At 40.2% G+C, this 16,265-nt stretch overlaps 1 protein-coding gene across 1 annotated transcript; it reads right to left on the bottom strand.

The window, feature by feature from the left end:
* Positions 1-4,188: 4,188 nt before the first annotated feature.
* On the bottom strand, positions 4,189-15,935 carry LOC118428247 (neuroligin-4, X-linked-like). Its single transcript, XM_035838252.1, has 6 exons — positions 15,695-15,935; positions 11,999-12,461; positions 7,558-7,713; positions 6,936-7,121; positions 5,960-6,752; positions 4,189-5,584 (listed from the first exon to the last, which is right to left on the bottom strand). Exons 2-6 carry the CDS (start codon positions 12,402-12,404, stop codon positions 4,768-4,770), a joined length of 2,358 nt encoding a protein of 785 aa, XP_035694145.1. The 5' UTR covers positions 12,405-12,461; positions 15,695-15,935; the 3' UTR covers positions 4,189-4,767.
* Positions 15,936-16,265: the final 330 nt, after the last annotated feature.

The raw sequence follows: 16,265 nt of genomic DNA, 5'->3' as shown, positions 1-16,265 counted from the left end.
ATGATTGATCTTATCTCTGGAAACGTTTGAATTGTCAAGCCTGATTGATTGAATAAGGAAATTCCAGCATCAGTAACGATTTTAACGGAAATTTTTATATTACTTAATGAATCATATTTAAATGTTGATGAAGACTATGTATCTTATGCAAAGTTTTGCAAATGAAATATAAAAAAGAGATTAGTTACAAACTTAAGACAAGAGATACTAGAATGTTGATGTCAGCGAAAATGACGCCTGCAAAATTTGATGTTAAGATTTTTCTTTTGAATTCTACGAATGATATCATTCAAAATTAAACCAGTTATTAGTAAGCGTTAGTCTGCGCTTAACAACAAGACCTCCCTTAAATGCTCTGGATGGTATTTAATGGCAAGGAGCTATTGTATAATTGATGCCCGTCTAGCAATTGACCACCCTTTTATTCCACACCGATCTAAAGTAATAGTTGGTTTAATGATGGAAGTGCCCACACAAAACACAGTCTGACGATAGAAGAATAGAGCGGTTGATTACTAATTGGAATTGATGAAGTTGACACTAAAAGTAATAATCCATTTTGCCTGACGAAGCAATATTCAGTTACATCAGCCTTTATTGAAGACGACAAAAAGTCCTCAGAAAGGAAGTTTTAATCTTTTGGACTCCATCTATTGGATTCTTTCCTGCTGTGGTATTAATGTCGGCTTTATGTGCAGTGATGCAAGGCAAATCGTGCAGGATATTAATGGACAAATCGTGTTCTGGGTTGGACCATTATTTGACATCCTCATGAGAATGCGACCTCTTTCAATGAAAAATGGGCATTGCTTGACACCAGGTCAGCACAGCAAGCATATATGCAAACACTCGGGGTTGAGGTCATTCTGCATCTTCACATAAGAACCACAAACATCAGTATCCAAGTCCAACTATTATTTGTGGTAACGTACACAAGAGGGTAAGCAAGCATACTTATGTTGAGTTATGCAACGTAAAACTTTCGTGTGAAAGAGGGCATCGGCGGGGAAACTGGTGATGAAGGAGGCGGCAACGGCATAAGGTACAATCTCACCAGTTTTGCAATGCAAAACGTTTCCAATCAACTCTTCAGGTTCCAAGAGGCTGTGCTACAAGTGCACGGAATGAGCAACAGTTAAAAACTCTTCGTCAGCGTGCCGTGGGGAGACAGCTTTAATGATTTTCGCATCGACCTCACCCTACTTTTCTGTGGGAGATTGACAGACTGGCCTACTTTGATATCTCCGCTGGGAGGAGATCGAATAAAGAATGGCCTAGATCGTTGAATTGGGACCAATAATTTGTCAGTTTCAGTTTTGATTCTGCAGCTGTTCGTAACTTCCACTAAACTTCAACAGACTTGTTTTAAAATTTGCCCCACGACAGTGGCCTATTATTACAGTTTTGTACAGATGATACATTGTTTATGTTAACTTGCTTGTTTTAAATGTATTAACACTCTTGGAAGAACCCATTACAAATAGATGAAGTTTAGGTACTCCTTATTGAACAAAGCCTGCCTTAACCGATATTGTATGATGCATGATTTCCCTTTTGAATATTCAGATGACATCATCATCAGATTACATGAAATTGCTTCCCTTAAATACCCCAAATATTACTTTATAAAGAAAATTGAAATGAAAGAAAAGGGAAAGAACTTGGCCAGGCATAAATCATAATATGTGATACTGCAAATCCTTTCCCTAATACCATGTGCGATGATCTATTGTTGTAAAACGGTAAAGCAACTCCCTTTGGGTACAAACTACTTAGATCGGATATTTCTCATAGATGTAAGCGGTCAAAGATGCCAGAACGGATTTTACATCTGTCTGATCTTAACATAACAAATGCCTTGTCGTAGCTGATTGCCGAGAATAATCTTAAACCGTACAAAGCCCCAAATCTCGTTTTGGAAACATTGGGAAACTTTTCCGGCGCAATTACGATAACGAGCTATTAGTGAGATCAGCAACTACCCAGGTTCACAGCGAGAAGATTGCCGGATGCGGTGAAAGGTCTCCGTTAACAAGACCGCAATCTGCGGGGTGGGAGCTTCCTTGTCCATTAGAGAGATCCCCCTGCCTGTATTACGTGAGGTATTTACTGATGGTGGTAATCTATAAGGGTAACGGGCTCAGCTAGTAAGCGGAGCTGCAATAGATACCGACGTAATAAGCCAAGAAACTTCGTGCTAGGGTGATGAATGTTGGTCGCATCCATGTAATAAGATACGCACAGTAAAAGTTATCAAGGCAACAGGACAGGGTTTGGATACAGTCAAACGTCCTGGAAGAAAGAAAGGTTCAAATTGCATTGTAGACCAAGCGCTAGAGGCTACTCCTTGTCCAATTTTTACCACATACAACACGCCACTAGGGACACTACCTTTCAGTCGCCGTACGCGGAGTTAGAGAGGCAATATGTGAGCGAATACACAATCCAGGCTAAACTGGAAAGTTTCTTCACGTGTCGAACTTTCCGGTAGCCAGACAGGTGTCTTTATCCTCTGCCAGGACATGGCAAGGTAGACAAAGCTACCTGTGCTGACGTGGATCATCCACACAGGTGTGCTGACAGTCACCTGTTCCAAACAACAACGACAGTCACCTGTTCCAAACAACTGCCACCTGTTCCAAACAAGAACGGCAACGACACAATTTTTTCTGTATTGGCTTTTGTTTTAGATCATGCTTGTTTTTGAAATTTAGAAATTTAACTGATTCCCTATAAAGCATTTCATCATTAGGATATACACAAAAAGAATAAAGGGTCAACAAATCGTGCTGTCATTACGTGCTATTTGTTTTTTCTTAAAAGTCGATTAGTAGTTTATAGTCATTCCATGTTTCGACTATAAACTGGGGTGAAGTAACTTTCAAGTTCTCTATGGGCAACGAATCTTAGCAGCACGACCGCTGCAGCCTCTTAAGAATTCCTCTTGAGGTCTATTGGGCCATGAATAAGGATGCTGAGCGTGCTCATGATGAATGCATGAGAAGATGGAAGATGTCATTATGAGCTGCACTTAACTGCCTCTTGAGGCGCTGCTTAAGACAGAAGACTTCTCTCCTGTGCCGGTGGCATTTGAATTTACTCCATCACCTTTAAAGAGCTTCGTCTGGATTTACTTTAACTTTCCACCTCGAGGAAACTTGTCTGTTGTTTCAGCTCTGATAGCGAGTAAAGCATAAAACTTCCAATCATTGCCGTGAGACATACGTGTGTCGTCCAGATTCACCTAACTTGCAACCGAGTATCACTTAAATTTTCTTTGTGTGTCTTTACCCTACATTTAATCAGCACTTCACCACTGCATAAGAATACCGTTCAAGGCTTCATGTACATGTATCTAGGGCGCCAGTACACCCACCGTTCCTTACGGTAGCGAAAGAGTAAAGATCTATTTAGTTCTTAGCGTCATGAAAACTTTGTGTCTGGGAAGGGAAGATAAGGATGGCATCACATTATTGTAAACTTTCATCTACTTGTAGGATCCCCTCTGGGATTTCTTCTCTGAGGAAGACTTGATAAGCGTTTCCCCTGTTTCGTTACTCATGAGCTGACTATGCAAAGGCTTATGATATTATCAGTGAGTTAGTTAATTAAAAGGGAGTCTCCAAAAGCACAAATGAATCTACTTAGAGAGAGTTATAGGCACACAAATCAAAAGACATTCATTTCTCTTTTCCCTAGTCTCTTGATATGCAATTTAGATTTAAAATCTAAATACGCTAATCTCTTCATGATTTATGTCACAGTTACATTCATCATGAAAATAGTAGCTGTTAGATGGTGAAATTTATCTTCCGTGCCCACATGATGAAATACAGTTATTAATCATGCGATTATTCATTCCAAATGAGAACACTGGATTTATTCAGTTTCACCACATTTGTGAAAGGATTGACATTACAGGTGTCACCAAATTCATTTTACTTTAGTAACTTTTGGCTGTTCATGTGAAGAGGTATCATTATTGCATGAAAAGCATCTTCTTTTCAAATAACATTCACGTGTTTGCAATCTATTAAGCGCTGGTGGCCTATGGTCTGCACCACGTGTAGCCTTTTTTTCTCTTTATATTCAACCTAAACAGCTATGATTTCCAATGAATAACTACACTTTGTTATTTACATTTTGCAAACCTTTTGTATTCTGTTCCTCTGCCTTATGTGTGTAGCTGTTTAGTAAAGTTATTTACAGCCCAGCTTTGCTGAAGGACACCGTTGACTTGTTCAGAAATTAACATGGTGTTATTTAAGAGGACACCAGTTTTAATGCTGTAAGATTCTTTAATTGTGCTAACCATGAAATACCCTAGATGAACACTCGAATCGAAAATAAATATTGAAAATAACTGACATTCTTCTACAGTGTGTGAGATTTGTATTGTTCTTAAACTTCAGGATAGATTATAATGGCAGAAAATTAAGTATTATGAAACTACCAAAGGGTTATAACATATAATGTGGATCCTCCACAAGATGCCGTACAAGCAAACCCGGAGAGCCCATGTTTCCTGAGACTTTTCACAAATGGAATAAAAAGGTCTCTTCGTATAGTAACGTTATATATAAACCCGGAATCGCGATTGGCACTCTTACAAATTCACAAGCAGCTTCTTCAGCAAGTTATTTACAGAAGTTGGCAATCGGTAACAGATATTTTGCAATAGGCATCACGAAAAGACAATGCCACAGGCATGACAATGCACTTGAAAATATCGAAATTCGATATACCGACACATAATGCAAAGTAACATCATACTACAAGAGTCTTCGTCACGGACCCCCTCTTCTCCTGAAGCTTGGCACAGTTTTCTATTCTCTGATCTTTCAGCTCGATGAGTTCCATTGTTTGACAAGGACTTGCTCCGCAGCTCTCAGCTATTTCGTAGGCCTTTAACATCTCCCGCATGTCCGTAACCTTTAACCTGATTCTCTCGCGAGTTTCAACCTCCTCAAGCCTTTTCGTGCGCGCCCTCCCTCTTTTGTAGCATACAGCAAAGACGATGACGTTAACAACCAGTAACGACGTCCCTACTGCAATCACGATGCTGAGTTCAGAGTAATTTTGACCCTTGTCCTGACTACTGACGTTAGAGCCGGTAGATTCCGGTTGCCATTCCCCTGTAAGTCCAGGAACAGTATTTCCAGGAAATTGGCTTGGAGAAGCGGAAGTAGGTAATATAGAAATGCACGTCGTGCTTGAGCCTGTCACGCCAACTGAAGGCTTTGTCCAACCGTCTGGACGGCGTACAGCGAGGCCACCTCCGGTTAGAATTGTCTGTCCGATATCCAGGATTTGGCACAATTCGTCTGCATCTTCCGGAGGGTAAAGATAGTTGTTACTAGGAACTTCCTGGGGATAGAGTAACTTTGGAACAAGCTCAATCCAGAAAGCGATGCGCTGCGGTCGAAAACCTTCCACCACCCGAGGTTTCATTCCCAAGTACAGGTAAGTTTCTTGACAATTACTGCAGTTGTCTATACTGTATTGTGTCCACTGGATGCTTTCAAATCTGTTCGGTCTTTCGTGGAGAAAAGTTGTGGCTTGTACTCTGGGCTGCTGGGGATCTCTGGAAATTAAGTAACAAGAAGTTTATTTGCAAGTTCGTGCCCGAGGGCTAATTGAAAGTACATGGTATAAAGAAAGTAGATATACAAGTGATAATGGACAGTTATGAACAATATTCTACTGTGATACTAGAGTTGGCTATTTCTAAACAGGTTGGGTTAAGATACTATGGTCAGACCTGCATCATATAATAATCAATGTTTTGTAAGGAAACGAAAACGTTGATATGTTGCAAACCCTTTAGCTGTTCCAAGATATTTGCTTTTAAATATGAAATAAAAGCATACAAGACATATAAACGGCTTATGTAGCTTATTGTACGGGCTAGATTGACAATGTTGCCAATATCGTCACGGAAACAAGGGGCCAGACTTACCCAGTTTTAGCAAAATTACTCCAGTATGTCATCATGGCGACGCTCAACATAGATTCACCTTTGGTGAAATTCAGCTGCTGGAAGATGCCTCTTGGGGCAACGGGAGCACCAAACATAAATGGCAGCTCGTCCCCATGTACCGCTCCTACCCATTTCGGGTTGGGTGTATTAATGGCCTTGTAGCTGTAAGAATACATGTATGTCGAGCTCTCTGTGTTCTTGGTAGAATGGAGATTGGCCACCTCAACAATCGGCACTGCGATCTGTTGTTCTGTGAGCATGCGCACAACACCGGCTCTTCTAGTGTCATTCGTGTCATTTCCCCAGTTTGTGTACAGAAACAGTATGGCGTCTTGGATCTCATTTTCTCTGTATGGAAATACCTGGTTAACAAAGTCGCTGATCAGATTCCTGTAGTCATCATCAGACAGACCGTTTTCTATCACAGCGATGCTTGGAATGTACTTATATCCATCCTCTTCTGACAGCCCAACCATGAAGTCATAGCTCCGGAATAAGTCTCCTTCAAGTAGTCTTCTCGGTTGATCGGGAACAACAACACCATCCACGGACGGACCGAACATGGCGTAGTAACTGGAAGATGGTGGGGTCATGTTCTTTAGTAGCAGCTCTTGGTAAGGTTTGTTACGGAGACATTGTACTGTTTGAGCAGCGTCCGGTCGGCAACAGTCGAGTTTCTCCGCCAGCATTGTCGCATAGTGCCGCGAGTCTTCAGTGATAGCACCGGTACCTAAAGCCGAGCCACTCTGAATGATGGCACGGCGAAACTTTCCTGTAGAAACGAAATCAAATTGGATGAAATCTTTATCCTTATATCTTACGACACAAATGTGGGAAGCTACTCATATCATATATACGCACGTTGTATTTGGGAGCTAAGATTTGTGTTCTACTGTATATTTTGATATCTTAAAGATACAACATACGAAAGACTGTACAAAAGAACCTGTCCTACCTGCAGCTTTTGGAGACAGCGCCAGTAAGTTGACACACGCCGCCCCAGCACCAAACCCTACAAGAGTAACTCTGGTCGGGTCCCCACCGAAGTGTCTGATGTTTTCACTGATCCAATTAAGAGCTGCGATCTGATCCAGAAGTCCATAGTTCCCAGATGCAAATTGGTCTTCCATGCTCAGAAATCCTGTTGGGAAAGAACAGTCATCTTAAACTTGCTATGAAAGCTGTTAGAAAAGAGCTAGGCTGTCAATCTTTGTTTTGTAGTCTAGCTATATCTGATTTCTAAAAGGCGTATCAAAATGATGAGAAGCGTACTTTTAGGTGTTTACTTCGTCGTAAGATCGCATCAGTTGCTATTGATAAAATCACAGAATTACTAAAAAAAGAAACCTGGTGTTATCTCTCATCTCACTGTTTTGCTTGCAGCGTTTTCCTACCCATTCAACTTTCATAATTGTATGTAATCGATAACATCTTATTTCAACATTGACGTATAGTGCGTTATAAATTCCATACATATCGGAATTCGAATGTCAGAAACGATTTTCAAAAATATTTTTCCTGCAATATTGAAGAGTTTCAACGGCCTGAATCTTATTTGATATCACTAATATATCTACCTAGCACTCCCAGTCTATAGTTGATGGTGACCACCACCACAGCGCCGTGGCTGGCTAGCACAGTCCCATCGTAAGCATTTCCGGTTCCGGTTGTGTAGCCCCCGCCGTGGATGAACACCAGCACGGCTAACGGGTACCTCTCATCAAGAGCAGGACCTAACATGGCAGATTTCAATTCATTAGGTAACTGTAACCACATGATACAACACATGGATATAACTGACAACATATATTGTTCTTGTTTTAATTTATTTTTTATTTTTTACAATTAGGCTACTTAATAGGATAGTTTTATTGCACAACAATTGTACGGGGTACAAAGTATGGCATCTACATAACTACAGTTCTATAACTTAACGCTTATTTAACTAATACAGAAGTTGTAGTATGGGATAAGTTTCTTACAGTTATTGGAGGCTTTTACAATCATTGGAGGAATTTCTAATGTCTAAACCTTCTTTGATATATTTTCCTATATCTGCCATGCAGGGATTGCCACATGTCATGATGTATTTGTAGTACTAATCTAAATACAAGTGTAGAAAATATTAGATAAATAAAAGAAGAACAACAATTGAGAAATATCCACTAGAGATATCAACAGACAGTCGGTAGCGTAAATAATTGAGCAAGCATGGAATGGTAAGGCTAAAAACTTAGAAGTGGCTCGGGTTTGATGGTATATGGTATGTTGTATGCAGGTTTCTTTTCCGCAAATGCTTCGACGCTGTTCAATGATCAATCATAGTTCATCATCTCCAGACCACGTACGTTACCAGTCAAGTTTGATTACTTTGTTGCGTGATGCCCGAGACGACTTGTAGCCGCAGCTGTCAATTCTCCCCGCCCTAACCCTCCCCGGTAACAGCCTTCTCTAATGGGTCGTTATATCTAATGGCCCAGCCGCTATTGTGTACTTCCCTCTGGGAAATTGTTAAATGATCTTGGATCAACTTGGATAATTACGGAAAGGCAGACATTCGGTTGTAAAAAGTCTATCTGGTGGTAATGATTGGTTCACCATGACCTACTTATTGCAAAGTTGCCAGGAATCTGCTTGGAAAGATAACAAGAGGTAACAAGAGGTTAACTAGATGCGTACCATCGATTCAGATCGGTATTCACCAAGGCACGACGTTGGTAACATTAAGCAAGCACAGCATCTAACATCTTTCAATCAGAGAAGATATTATTAATGCCTCGTCGACTATCGACCACACCGTTCTTTAATCTGATCACCTTCTGCCCCCTCGGCAACATAAAGACGACCTGCCTGCCAATTTGCTGGTCAAAGATCAGTAGATGGTCGATGTGAAAATCATTAAAATTTTCCACTTCGCTGCAACTTTCTTGGCAAATCCTACAAACTCCTACATGTAGCGACTGCTGCTACCATCGACCAACTCTTGTAACATTTTACTAAAACGTCTCCAGAAAACGAAACGTCTTGGTCACACTTACTGCTACATTATGGGCACCAAGTATGTAATACTATGTATATATATATATATATATATATATATATAATTTATTTATTTATTTATTTCATCTTGAAAACAGATGGGTAGCCCCTACAACAGTGCATAGTTGATTTCCAAGGGGGCCCATCAAACATACATATATATATATATGGATGCTCTAGATATGAATCATTACGTAATAAGATATTCAAATTTAAATTTCTTTGTATTGCTTAAGTACAACATATTTCAAGAGACTTGATGCCATGACCAGGCCCACGAGTAACCCTACCTGATTATACGAGTAGCATGATATCACAACATCACGGATATAATATTCATTTTACATTGCTATTTGTAGCTATTGGATAAATGTTCTTTACAAGTAGTGATTCTGACGGTCTGACATTTGATGCCTGTCAGACATTTTCATTATAGTGAATATTTTCAAGACGACAATTTGATAAAGCGATATTTCTATGACCTCGATGCAGGTACGTAAAACAATATTTCTGACAGATTTTCACACACCATCTATTTTGAAAACATCAACTGAAAGCAAAAGACAGGAATTATCCAGGCAACGTCATTGATAATTTGAGAACGACGTCATGCCTCCACGGCCAAATGGAATATGATTGTAAAAACTGCAGCGCAATCATGAAATCGTGTCGTGGACACCTCTTAACTGTGACACCGCGTCATAACCTGAAGGACAGCTTAGAGCGAGATCGTCTACTTAAAGATTAATTGTGTCTACCTTTGCTCAGTCAAAGACTTTTGATTGGATATTGGATCAGTGAAACTAAAATAGTTTAGAAGTGAAGTAAAGCTCTAAAGATCAATATTATCCATGATCTGTCTAAAATAGTTTTAAGTGGGAAATGTAAATGATTTTATGACAAATGATATTGTACGATGTCCCGTCAACGTTATTAATATTATATGAACATGAAAAGAAAGTGCTTGCCACTAGTGGCCGCAATAGCAATGATGTATAGTAGGTGGCAATAGTTATTATACATATATAGAGATAGATAGATGGATATTCATATATTTTGGTAGATATTGCAAGATAAGGATTCAGATCGGGTTCTGTACATCTTAAGATATAGCCCTATAAAAGACAGTCAGAGATTTTATCTTCAGTTCTTGTCACTTTAAAATCAACAGCCTGACTTAAAATTTATGATTTATAGATGGGAGACCACCCTAACATATTCCTATCATCCCAATCATGATCTCTATCGGTAGATCCGGGATTCTGCCTGTCAGCAACTCTCCAGAATGACATATTTAAAACGTATCTAGTGTGATTCTGTGCCATATTTTCATCTGTATTTGTGATCTATTAAAAGGAGGGGAGTTCAGTGAGAATATTCAAGCCCATTCCGCTTAGAGTGCCAGCTAGCCATTTTGAACCCCAAAGCTGTAGGTATTGATTTGTCATAAACACGGTTTTGAAACTATTGTTTTCCGGCTAAAAATCGATATTTGTTCTGCACGGCAAAATACCAAAGGAAGAGACAACATAATCCTGCAGGGAACCTGGATGGGGAGGCTTCTTGCGTCTGGACATTTGATTGACGTGTTTTCATCGGAATGTATTGAACCGAAGGCGATGAATTTGACTGCTACTTTCCTTGGCCTAACGTTTTAGAGGAGAGCTAGATAGATGGCGAAGTCATGGAAAATGGCCCAGGGCCAGCAAAGCCACTTGTTGGAGATCTACATTCCTTACACGTTAGCTAGATGTTTATCAATACAGATATCCCCGAATACATATTTTACATTAGCCTCCGAGACAGAAGCATGAAAAATGTTTTCCCAAGGATTCATATGATTTGCAATTGAGAGAAGCATGCTACATAAATGGCACCTTCAAAACAAGTAATAAATATCAACCAATTACAGTGTAAACAACTTATTGATTTTTAATTCTGTCTCATTCTGAAAACAACTATGTTATCAGTAGATTCTGACAAATTGAGCTTTGCATCATTCATTGTTGCTTTTAATTGGCATACCTTAATCATTGTTTATCTTTATACATATATGAACTTGATCCATTAATGCGCTTTATATTTCTTGTTTTCCCGTTTTTCAACGTTTGGAATAAAATAGCAACAATATATAATAACAGTTTACAGTTACTCGTTTGACAGCCACGCATGGCTGTATTGAATCACATACATTTATCTGAATTGAAACCTTCAGGCAATTCACTTAAGTTGGGCATAAGAATTATTGCTTCCACTTGCAGGTAAATTTGCTAGACGATAACAAAATGTAATTAGCCATAAAAATAGTTCAGCTCATTTAACATTGGGAGATGCAGTTGGTTTGCGTAACCCATTCAGTGTGACGTATAAGTGGCAGAGTAACGTACCGTGTAGTGTTTCTCCAGAAGAGTTACGAGATATTTGCTTCTCAATGTGAAGGTTGCAGGAGGTTATTATACTCGTATACAGTGCAATACATAGGAGTATATACATTGTAGTGTCGATTCAAAAAAATTATTAAAACAGCGTCAATTGAATGAGGGTAATATAAGAGTTTGTCGGTGTTCAAAAGAAGTTGTAAATACTGTACATCTAAAGCAGTGAAAGACGAACACACATATTATTTCCAAGTTTCCAACCAAACCAAAAGACACACTTTAAGAGAAGCCACAAAGACTTCCCCACATTCACAGACGAACAAAAAGTCACTTTCCTCTTAAAATCGCAGAACCATAAATTGTAAAAAAAGTGGGGCCTTTTGTCTTCCTCTGCTTCCAAACAAGTCAAAGTCAAACCCAACCCTTTTAGGATTCGAGAAGCCTCTTTGTACAATAACGTTTATCACTGTTCATTGTCACATGTGTCTCCTATGAGCTTGCAATTAGCCTCCAGACATGAACTTACAAATAAAGTTTCTTTCAATTAAACTCAGCTCGTTATGAATGAGACTACGTCGAGGTTGATACCTAAAGTACTGACCGTTGATAACAGGACTGTAGATGTTCAGGTACAGACAATCTTCGTCCATGGTCTGCAGGAACGGCCGCATGGCTTCCCTGGTCTGGACTGCTGACGGCAGGTCGGTGTCTCCTGATGCCACAATCTGCGGACAGGCGGGACCAAACTTGGTGAAGTCTCTCACCTTACCCTTGTCCCAAGCTTCTGGTTCCTGTGGCGGTCTGAATCGCAGGTTACCAACCGGTGGTTTTGCGTACGGAATCCCCAGATACTTGTTCACTGCACGCATCCTGTCTTTGGGTGGCGGGACTTGTCTGCCCCGGAAAGACCCGTATTTGGTGGTGATAACTTCCCCAGAGTTAGAGTCCGCAGATGCAGTCATGAGGATCCATGTCAGTACAGCGGATGTTACCCACATGGAATCCATTTTTACCGTGTAGAGAGTCCTCTTTTAGTCTTTACGTCAGGTCATGCCTTGTGAAGCCTGAAATAGACAAAAGAAATACTATCCAGATTAATTAACAACAAAATATACAGAGAGTATGCGCATTCGCTAAAGTGATTATAATGACTGAGTGAAGACAAAAAGAATTATCTTCCTGAAGAGTTCACCGCAGCCACTCTTCAAATGAGTTTCTAACAACGGTGCAATTATTACAGTGACAAGGAATGCAGATAGGGTCAGGGAGAAGATTAGATTCCTCGCTACCGTGAAATCACCATGTCTACTCAGTGTCCTCCTGGGTGATCAACGGGACTGCCTCTGCCGTACTTGGCTAGCTGCTGCGATTCTATCGCGAAATGCCTTCCCAGCTTCCAGTCATCGATCTTCAGGCACGCGCTTCATCGTATTCACCTTGAAGTGCGCGAGGGCCAACATGGATTACATTCTCAAAAAGCAGACAAACAAAAGGAGCCGAAATCCCACTCTATATGACAAAGCCTTGGTCACCTTGAGTGACCTCCTTTCAATTCCAAACAGACTTCAAGCTGCCAAGTAGATTCTTAGGAGAGTAACACTCTAGAGGGCATCATGGACGAAGCATCAAAGCCCCATGCCGAAGAACGCGGCTCAAAAGTGTTAACATATTACCAAGCACGTGCAAAATTTTCCGAATAAGTCTACATAGGATACAAGAATGACTACATTTGAAAGCAAATCCATGACGTTTCGCTTCACACAGTCTGGACTAACTAACCACTGCTCTGTTTAAACTTACCGAAACACACGTATATATAGATATATGGAGACCAGCCTCTCCAGGTCTGTCCTACCACTTGCCACATAATGTAATCGAATACCAGACGGTGTCTGCTACATAACCAGTAATCATGATCAAGGCCATCTATTTCATTTGTTTGGAATTTGTTTTTGAACAACAATATGTTTCATTTCCGTGATAAAAATGGCGAACATCATTCTGTACATGTTTATAAACAAAATTGCGATCTGGTATGACATGGGGAAAAGACAGTACAAGTGATTCCACTTAATTTCTGATGAGAGACTACATCATCAGAAGCAACTTGTGTAGAACAATTAAGCAACAATTAACCAACGTCCCTTTTGCAAACCACCTGGCTAAATGGGAAGTTCACAGATGAGGAGCTGCTTTGACATCAATGGAAACACAATCATAGATATACATGTAGAATCCAATAACTATTTGCGAGCTTCATCTCATTGTGCTAGTGCCTGTATCGGTATTCTGAAGAGTGCCGTACAGTAATACATCTCTTTTGTAGTCCATTCATATCATAGCTTTGTTGATTGTTGTTGACTTTGCTTACAAAGCCACATCAATATGTTTCTGTGATGTAAATGCTGAGCAAATAAGATATGTCATATCTTTTCTCAAGAGAATGCATTCGGTTAACATTTGCCAAGTTACGAATATGAAGACTTAGCTTTTCAGCTGTTACATATACGGATCAGTACCACTGAGCTGACAAAGGTTTTAAGATTGGGGTATATTGTCATCATTCAAAAATACATCTACGTTACTGTAATAAAGTAAAATAAATGTGCTGTGAATATATGTAGAAGAAGATGGACTAGTTGGCAATTGATGAATTCCCGGAACATATTCAGCTACTATCAGCTCTGCCTCAAGAGGCTTCCTGTAGCACGCACTACTATAGTCCGTAATTATCTAATTAGATACAATATCATGGATGGAAGGCTCTAGCTACGCTTAAGGGATAACCAACACCCAACAATACTAAGTCCTACATTTGTCACGGAGGGGCCACATAAAAGGTAGACAGACTGGTCAACATCTATTTCCTTTTCTCTCAAAACGTCATTGGATGATTCTCGAAACCAAACCATGTATTTGTCCTGTGACAATGCCATACCTAAATGTTAATTGCACGTCATTTTCACACAAAAACACCATGGTAAGGAAATTGATGAAGACAATGATGTGTTATTTTACTGAAGCATACATTCTGCTGTCGGGCAGACCTGCAATTATACGGGCCTTATAAATCCTGTATTAAATACGGTCTGTTTGAAGTGGCGTTTACTCGTGAGACATGTTGCTGTACAGTTCAAAACAGTATATTTTACGAATATGTCTCAATGAAAATAATCTTACCAAATAGACCTCCTTTACTACCAATACACAGCATCGTCAGCGACAGCCTGGATTGCTTCAAGCCCAAATGAAACAACGATTTCAAAAATAGTTTCACAAAAGAAACAGATGATGCCGTATAACCTGACATGCCTACATAACCCAGGTTAACGAGCCATCACAGGGATTCCAAATTAGAAAACTACGATAACCAACCTTGTCGTGACCCTCTGTGGCAATGTTTGCCTACGTTCGTTATTCACCGCCTTCACACAATAATGCTGTCCTCCTATTCAGCAAAGTGTACAAGGCAGATGAATAGCGCGGGTTGGGAAAATATTAGATTCAGCGGGCGATCGATTGATTGCTTTCAGACATTTGTTGCTGTGTGACGTTGTCAGTTACTGCTGCAAAATGCCAATGTCATGGCAGGTCGATGAAGAAACATCATATGCTGCCATTTTTCCTGCGCCTACCGCGTCTCTGATGTCACTCAACATTGAAGCCGTTTGAAAATGATTGTTATCTTTCTTTCAATTGAATTTGGCTTAGATACGATACTTTAGATTAATTCATGCGACATTGTATTGTAACATCGGGCACATTTCAGTATTAATCATTTTGTGCCTTACTAAGAAACACACCTCATAGCTATGCCACATACAATTCAGACTTACCCAACAGGCCGAAAACACGTTACAAACAATGACAAAACACCATTTGGAGTAGCGCAGATGTTGACGGATTTCCTCCGCCCTGCCTATCGTAAATTGTTGTCCACTAATCGTTTCCTTCTGTCATTGTGTGTCTGGTACAAGAGAAATCAAGCTGTTGCGAGTAATGAGACTTCATAACAACCATTCCTCTAACCAGACAGAACGGTCCCAGCTACACGAAATAAGGACGGGCATGTTTTAGGTGGAGTGCTAACATAAAACAACCACGCACAAGCAGACCAGACACGATACTGTGAAAGATTCCATTCAGCATGCATTACCTGGCTCTGCCTTACAGCCACTGGGGAGTAATCCGTGTAGACGTGTTTCCAATACCAGGAAGAGAATTACAACAGGCTACAGTTGGCCATGTTCATTACTAAACTCTAACAACAGGCCTTGGACCTCTACAGGAAACTTACCGAGTGGATATCCCTGGCTGCTCACCTGAAGTGAGAAGGACCGGCTCTCTCCACCCGCAGATAGCCATTAAACATCCATTCACCCGCCACATGTGAACAGGTCCTCTGTTTTAAATGTTGGGAGGGTTGGGGAATTCACATCGATATCCTCTGAGCCAATCAGCCCTAGGGCCCAACGAGGACATATTACCAGTCCTACAGAGGCCTGTTTCGCCAACAAAAATCAATGGTTATTTTATCTAGTATTGCAGCAAAATTGGCTTGCTCGTTGGCCTAGAGGTTTTCTATGGGTCAGGAGCGCACGCGCATTTCATAATACTCACAAAGGTGATGTATTTATGCAGGTAGCTGGCCGGCAGCACTCACGGGGAGGACATTGACATTGTGATATTGCACTGCTGATAGAAATCAGAAACAGCCTGTCGCCTGAATCTAGTCTCATCATTGTCATCTTCAAATGAAAACATTACTTATAGATTGTGACGATAAGGCAATTCATGTTGCAAAATATCAGACATAAGTGTGTTTGGAGCGAATGATACCAATTTTGATTTTTACCAATAAGTCACAT

The sequence above is a fragment of the Branchiostoma floridae genome, chromosome 12 (genome assembly GCF_000003815.2).
Source record: "Branchiostoma floridae strain S238N-H82 chromosome 12, Bfl_VNyyK, whole genome shotgun sequence".
Taxonomy (NCBI): domain Eukaryota; kingdom Metazoa; phylum Chordata; class Leptocardii; order Amphioxiformes; family Branchiostomatidae; genus Branchiostoma; species Branchiostoma floridae.
This window is presented reverse-complemented; position numbering and strand designations above follow the sequence as displayed.